The sequence below is a fragment of the Meleagris gallopavo genome, chromosome 7, assembly GCF_000146605.3.
Source record: "Meleagris gallopavo isolate NT-WF06-2002-E0010 breed Aviagen turkey brand Nicholas breeding stock chromosome 7, Turkey_5.1, whole genome shotgun sequence".
In the NCBI taxonomy this organism is placed as follows: Eukaryota; Metazoa; Chordata; class Aves; order Galliformes; family Phasianidae; genus Meleagris; species Meleagris gallopavo.
Genome location: NC_015017.2, coordinates 11,544,762 through 11,552,174, shown reverse-complemented (window position 1 = coordinate 11,552,174; position 7,413 = coordinate 11,544,762). Strand labels below are relative to the sequence as shown.

Genomic DNA, 7,413 nt, shown 5'->3' with positions numbered 1-7,413 from the left:
GCCACACCTCAGATATTATAAACCTGGATCAGGTCCCCTCTCAGTCGTCTTTTCTCAAGGCTAAACAGACCCAGTTTACTTAGCCTTTCTTCATAGGGGAGATGCTCCAGGCCCTTCGCCATCTTTGTGGCCCTCTGCTGGACTCTTTCCAAGAGATCCCTGTCTTTTTTGTACTGGAGAGCCCAGAACTGGACACAGTACTCCAGATGAGGCTTTACCAGGGCAGAGTAGAGGGGGAGGATCACCTCCCTCGACCTGCTGGACACGCTCTTTTTAATGCACCCCAGAATGCCATTGGCCTTTTTGGCCACGAGGGCACACTGCTGGCTCATGGCCAACCTGTTGTCCACCAGGACGCCCAGGTCCCTCTCTGCAGAGCTCCTCTCCAGGAGGAGAGGAGCTTTTCACAATGCATAATGTATAATAATGTCAAGGACAACATTACCACCAATAACTACACAGATAATAAAGTAATTTTAAATATGGCAGATTATAACCTCTCAGATTTCCCATGTCCTGAAGCTATATCAAACAGCTCACTTATTTCTATTAAGCACTAATTTATTTTCTTTTTTTTTTCCCAAAACAATGCATACACAAGGAATTGTGCCATCTGAATGGAAGCACAAGTAACATGCTGTGTAAGGAACAGCACAGACAACTTGGATTTTACAAATCAAGAGACTATAATTATGTCAAGTTTTCAAACATTAGCATCGCTAATGTTTTTAGACGCACTAACTATGGTGTACAAAAGAGACCAAAGTTAAACAACTACTTTCAAACTGCTTTTATAATCATTAAACTAGTTGGCCGTAATACCTAATTATCTCCTGACAAACATAGTATCTAGCGTAGCGTAAATATTATTCCTCATCCACCGATGAAAAAATTAAGCTACGTATTCAGTGATACACTAGGAGGCACATGAATGCTTGGTAGAGCAAGTAGCACCCCCCATGCGAAGGGCAAGGGACTCAACTCAGTATTATCTCTCTAGTCTTTGGGATTTCCTCACCCACCTGTCTTCCTGCCCCAGGAACCAGGGAGAGATGACTGTCTCAGTGCTACACCCATGCCTGTGCACACCTTCACCCGGAAAAGGGGAGCTTTCCTGAGGCTGCAACTTTAAGAAAACAAATACAAAAGCAACACCAGATCCACAATCACCTGTGTGACTGCAATACATATGGACTATGATACAAAATTTAAAATTACCTTTTTGTCTTTTTCCTCTCCTCACAGAAGCTCTACTTCATATTAATACAGAGCTGAACAAAAAGCAGCTCCTCTCCATTGCTCAACGTGTAGCCCTATGCCCTTTTTATTGTACAAACCACAATCCCAGAGGACCACATGTTACTACTGTTCAGCTCTAGTGCTGCACAGCCTTTGAGGGGAGAAAAGCAATCCTTTCTCCTTGGTGACACAATGTACCTGCAGAGCACTGATTACAGGAAAAAGTAGCTTTGCCCAGGACTATCGGCTGACAGGGATGTGTTGTTTTCTCTCTGCATGCCTGACAGAGGCACATCTGTAAAACATTACCAAGTATAGCAAAGTTGCAGGACACTAAAATGCAACCTTATAATGGGAATGGTCAGGCAGTCAGTAATCCACATTGCTATTGGCCAACATACTAGTATGTGTATTACTGTGTTCACATTACCTCAGTTATACTGGACAGAATATACACTAACAAGCCAGTATGAATGATATGGGGCAAATTGAAGAGTTTTAATTTCAAGAATCACAGAAGGATGGATATTAACATTTCCAGACTTTTCTACAGGTTGCAAATTTACTGTTTAGAACTCAATTTACCAGAAGCCAGCCTTCCTTGAGACCTTCTGGCACAGACAGTTCACTTCTATGATTCTTCCTGCTATGCTTGCCTGTTTGCACAGGCTGGAACCTACCTGAACCAAACTGCAGAACTTACTAGCATCTAAGCTAGGAAAACAGTTGGCATGAATTAAAGGAAAGCATTTCCACATGATTACCTCTTTTCCCTTCACAAAAGCATGAAAAACACAAATAGGGAAACTGCAGGGAGATAAGAAGAAAAAAAGCTTATCTGAGAACTGAACTGCTGCTTGGTTATGACAGAAGATACATGCCTAACCACCAAGTCCTTTGAAAGCTTTTGCTGCATCCAAGGGAATTTTCCTTATCCATGTGCGTTCAGGCATTAAGTGCATTGTTGTTTTTCAACACGTTAAGAGAAAACAATTCAAGAGATTTCTATTGCTTCTGCTTTTTTCATGTCCTGTCTTGCCAAAAACGAGACAAGAATCATTTACAAAACTTACTTAATTGATGCAAGATAGTACTCAGCTGAGCAGGATTTCATGAAACACAGAAGAGAAACATGTCCAATTACATTATATCACCATAAAAGTCTATGTCCTAAAGTATGTGCTGCTGGTTGTTTTCCTTCGACAGGTATGACAGATACCAGAAACCTCTTTGAGAGGGAAAAAAGAGGAAAAAAAGGCACTAGAAAGGCATGAGAAAGAATGTAGGTTTTCAAATACTTCATTCAGTTTCCTTCCATTTAGTAAAATGCTAGGCACACTTTAGTCTGTCTGCAATATTAAGTCCTTGAAGACTAAAGTCCTGTTTCAGGTCTGACTATCAAATGTGGCGCATGCTTAATCCACTCACCTCCTCTGTAGGGTGTGCTATTAGTCCTTCGGGGAACAAGGCACCCACTCCAGCAGCTCTACTTTCAGACATCACTGCACTACCTGCGAGGGCCATGGCTCTGGCTTTAGGAGAAGATCTGTTGCTAAGATTCACTTTGGAATGTTGCCACATGGCTTTATATGGGCACAGTGGCCAATTATCAGAAGTGAAATGCTGACTAATTAAGTGTTCTTATTTAAAATTGACCCCAAAGGAAATTACTGCTACCAAGATCACCTCAAGGAAGTGAGACAATATCTCTGCCTTTGCCAAATCAGCACATTTAATCAATACGCTGCTAAGGAATCATGCCGTTTCATTACCAATATGAAGTGCCTTTCAGACCATACAGAAAAAAGCAACATCGAACCTTGCTCCTGAATGACAGAAGGAGATGTGGAGGTAAAAGTGCAGGCAATATGCAGCCCACCTCAGAAAAGCACTGTTTAGTCAACATGGACATAGAGCAAGGACAAAAATAAAAGCATGTTTATGCAGAATTGAACAGAACAGGGAAAAAATTCAAGATGTTTCCCAAAAGTAACAACAGATATGTGTTAACTTAATCCTATACATGGACGAAGTCGAGCTGAGGAGATCCAGCTGGTGATCTCAGCTCAGTTTTGACACTGCTACTGTGGTACATAATGACTCCTTGACCTTCTCTCCCTGTTTCAGTTCCCCCCCCAATAGTTGGAGATGCTGTCATGTTTTCCAAACTAAGGAATGGTTTTCCTTTCTTAAATTCATCTCTGAGTGTTTTGGCACAGAAACTGACGAAGTACAGACCGGCATAGAATTTGGTTGTGATCCCAAGCCACCTTACACATGTATAGACAAAATGCAAAGCAATTTCTCACTGTAAGAGTTGCAGTATGTTAGATTTTCAATGAAAACTTAAGCTTGGAAGTCCTATTTTCATTTCTCCCCTCAGCTGCTTACACTTAAACCATAGGAAACAGAGCACAGACATAGTTTTCACCTCCCAAGCTTAGAATCCAAACCGGTTTTAACTTCTTGGCAGTATCACTGACACCTTGATATGAATTTTTCTTACCTTACCATCTACCTGTTCCATATGAAGACTCCTTATAATGCCTTAAGCCTAGCAAGTTTAGTCCTTGGCAAAGGCATAAAAAAATAATTCTTAAATATTTATTCCTAGCTTCTAGGAAAGGGAGGGATTGGATTTTCTTGTTTCCACATATCAGAGCTTTGTAGCTCTGAGAAATCTTGCAATTTGTGGTTCAAGACTATCATTTTCCTGATGGCAGGCTCTGGCTACCTTTTAATAATCTTCACTTCTGTCAAATTTTCTTCCTCAAGAGAGCTGCTTTTCCTCTAATAGGGCATTTACTGGTTATTTTTTTCTTTTCAAATAGCCCATAATAATAATATTCGCAGACACAAAACATCAAACAGCCTCTCCTAACAGTGGCTGCTAGGTTTGAAGTTCTAGTATAATCTGGTTTCCTTATGAGTTCATCATTGTTTCAGCACATGCCCTCTCTTACTGCAAAACAACACTGCTAATATGTTTGTAGGCATAATACTTGGAGGCACATAATCAGTTCCGACTATACAGTAACCAACCACTAAGGCAGCAGCAATAACAGATCACTGAAGTTTTAGAAAAACAGCTTGTGTTGCAAGTAAACAACAACAGAATTTTCTCTTCATGTTATTTTCAAGTGTCTAGTCCAAACAAGTGCTACAGCAATGTCCTGGCATTCTGGAAATGTTTGTGCCATGAGATGGGACAAACTGGACTTCTGCAAGCACCATCTTCAGGTTATGCCTGTTTCCAGCAAGCATTTCAACAGTTTTAGTATCCATCACTAAGCATTACCAACCTGTAGCCTCAATCGGTTATTCTGACTCTCCCTGTCTCTTGAACAACTAGATGAGCAATGATGGAAAAGACACCATTAAGAAGAGGAGAACAGCTGCTCCTTTGGAGAAGCAGCATAAGTCTGGCTAAGGAAACTGAGATAAAAATATCTGTCTTCTTGAGAGTACATGGACTTCCCAGGCTAGGGTCATTCTGGCAAGTGAGTCAAAGCAGATATTATCTGTAATAAAATGTCTGCATTTAGACAGAAACAGCAATTCAGTTCACTCACTAGTAAATCAACTTACAGGGAGATTACCTTGTACTTGGAAGTATCCCAGTTATGAACCAGTCTTGCAGGGATGAGGAAGCTGTCATCCACATGGCAGGTACAGCAGTAATACCATCCACTGTAGCTACACACCTTGGCTTTGCCATTGGACAAGCCTATGGAGCGCTGACAGCCTGGAGGAGAGAGGAAAAGACTGGGTTTGTACACTATGCCAGAAGTGCAGACTCAGGACACAGTAAGGAAAGTAGTTATTCCTTCTTCTGAGGTCATTTAAACAAAAAATAAACAACACCAACAAACCTCCACATAACAGCAAGCAAACAGGAATTCCACAATCACCATCTTTTCCCTTAGAAACGGAGATACAAGTATATCCTTTGTCTAGTGCTGAAAAAAACTTTCACTAACTTGAACGCGTAGAACATAGTTCAGAGAGCAAAGAGTACAGCCTCCTAGAAAGTTGGTTGATGCCCACGTCCAACAGTGGACAAGACGCATCTAATGCCTTCATTAATACAGTTTATCTTTTGGTTAGCCTCAAGCAGTCCAGCAGTTCAAACAGATGATCTTTTAATGTCCTTCCAACTATTCTATTCCATTCTGCCACTTCATACTTCCCTCAGCACGAAGCAAGCACTTGCCTATTCTTTTCTTTTTTAACAAATGCAGTTTCCAGACTAGCCATTCATAAGAGTTCCTGTGCAGCCCTGCTCTATAATGTCACTAAGGATAAAGTCAGCAGGCATACTTGGTGGTAAGCTTAGTATCAGTACTCTGTAGTACACATAGAACTTTTTGTTTTTAAATTGCCTTAGCACACGAAAGTGAAGGTTTTAAACAACTGAAGAGACACGAAGTAACCAGTCCTGTCCATTTGATTAGATATTCATCTATTAACTCTGGAAGATGCTCACAGAAGGTACTTACACTGTTACTAAGGAGCCCCGTGTTTTTAAAAGCAGAGCAGAGGTAAATCCTGCTCTTCTGTAAAAGAAACAAAAATACCACCCATCTTCTGCTCAAGAGCAAGATGACGAACTATACAAAAGACAGCGTTTCTTTCCCCTTCCCAAGTTAAATAGCAGCAAGTCCTCAGAGTGTATGTTTGTGTCAGCAGTATTTCAGTAGAGTATCTCTCTTAAGTACCAGCATGGTAAAAAAGTGGTGAAAGGTCTAAATCTTTCTCCTTGTAAGTTGCTTCTAGATACTTCTTTTATCATGAAAAAGCACGGAAGCATGAATCTTGATACCTCAATGGACACCAGCTGTAACATTCATTACATACAGCAATCCCCTCACACTGGGGGAAACAAGCTGCTAAATAAGACACTGGGTTTTTCTAGCTCAATGTGTTTGGACTAGGTGATGCAGTACAAGCAGTACAACTACAACTGAATGAGACTGCTGTCTCCCAGCTCAGTACCATCAAAACTTCTATAAATGGTCCCCACTAGCCAACATTTACTTTCTAGGGAATGAGGATGGGACAATATACACTAATTTCATTCCCGGCCACTCCAGAAGCTGCTGTCTTAGTCTTAGCAATCTAGCTCCCATTAGTTAGGCTAAAGGTAACAGTATGCTAAACTCTAATTTCTTAGATTTGAATTGTCACCATCCCAAGCTAAAATATCTTTAGATGAGAAGGCACTATTTAGACATTCTTTCCTGCCATCTCCTAGAGCCAGAAACTTATTCCAGTCTATGAACATCTTCCTGGGGAAATGAATGATGAAGCACAGAAGTACATTCTTCTCCTGCTCTCAGAGGACTACATCCAGCCCAGAAGAACTGAAAGGCTCTGCAGTAAAAAGGGTCTTGGTAAGCAAACCCTGAAACTTCAGGGTTTGCTTCCTTCCGGAAGGGTAGCTTTATAAAAAGAAGTTTATACCCAAGCAGCCAATTCTCCTTTTTTTCCAGTATTTCTCTGCACCCATGCTTGTTCCCTTGTTTCTCAGAAACATATTTTTACATGGAATATTTCCCTATCTTCCTCATACCCTCAAGTCAACCATATTCTGCAAAGCTACACAACAATTGTATTTGGATATTTTTTATGAGAATGCACCACTGACACCTACCTTACGTTTTCCCTTAGCTTACAATCCTTGCTGCTGGAAAATCACCGTTCTTACCATTCTTATCTGTTGTGATTCATAATGATGGCTATTTCTACAATCCTTTCAAATCAAGTTATCAAAGCACTGATTTTCTTTGATGTTATGCAGTTCAAAGCGATGTAGAGTGTGACAAACATATTTCTATAGCATAGACCATTTATGCTACTTTGTTTTTTTAAGATGAGGGGGAAAAAAGAGAAAGAGGAAAAAAAAAAGGAGGAGAAAAGAATAGGAGAGGGCTTAATGCTCTTGGAAATTCTGCACCTAGCCATTCAGGTACATAAACTTGTAATCATGTTTACCAAAAGCAAAGCTAGTACAGATTCCTGGGCTTACACTCTTCAGCATCCCTCCCCACAAGATGGTCAGACGTAGCCAACCATCCCACAGATTGGTAACACAACTCCTCAGGTAAACCTGTTTGCTGAGAAGGAACCTTTTACATTTGCAGAAAAAAAATACTTGCCTACAAAAAGAGAAAA

The 7,413-nt window shown here is 40.6% G+C and overlaps 1 protein-coding gene across 4 annotated transcripts in view; it reads right to left on the bottom strand.

The window, feature by feature from the left end:
- PLEKHM3 (pleckstrin homology domain containing M3) overlaps positions 1-7,413 on the bottom strand; it is a 99,006-nt gene that overhangs the window by 63,512 nt on the left and 28,081 nt on the right. For all 4 annotated transcript variants that reach the window (XM_019617016.2, XM_019617017.2, XM_019617019.2 and 1 more), the window contains exon 4: positions 4,839-4,984. In XM_019617016.2, the coding sequence (XP_019472561.1) occupies positions 4,839-4,984 (146 nt within the window). The remainder of the gene's footprint in view (positions 1-4,838; positions 4,985-7,413) is intronic.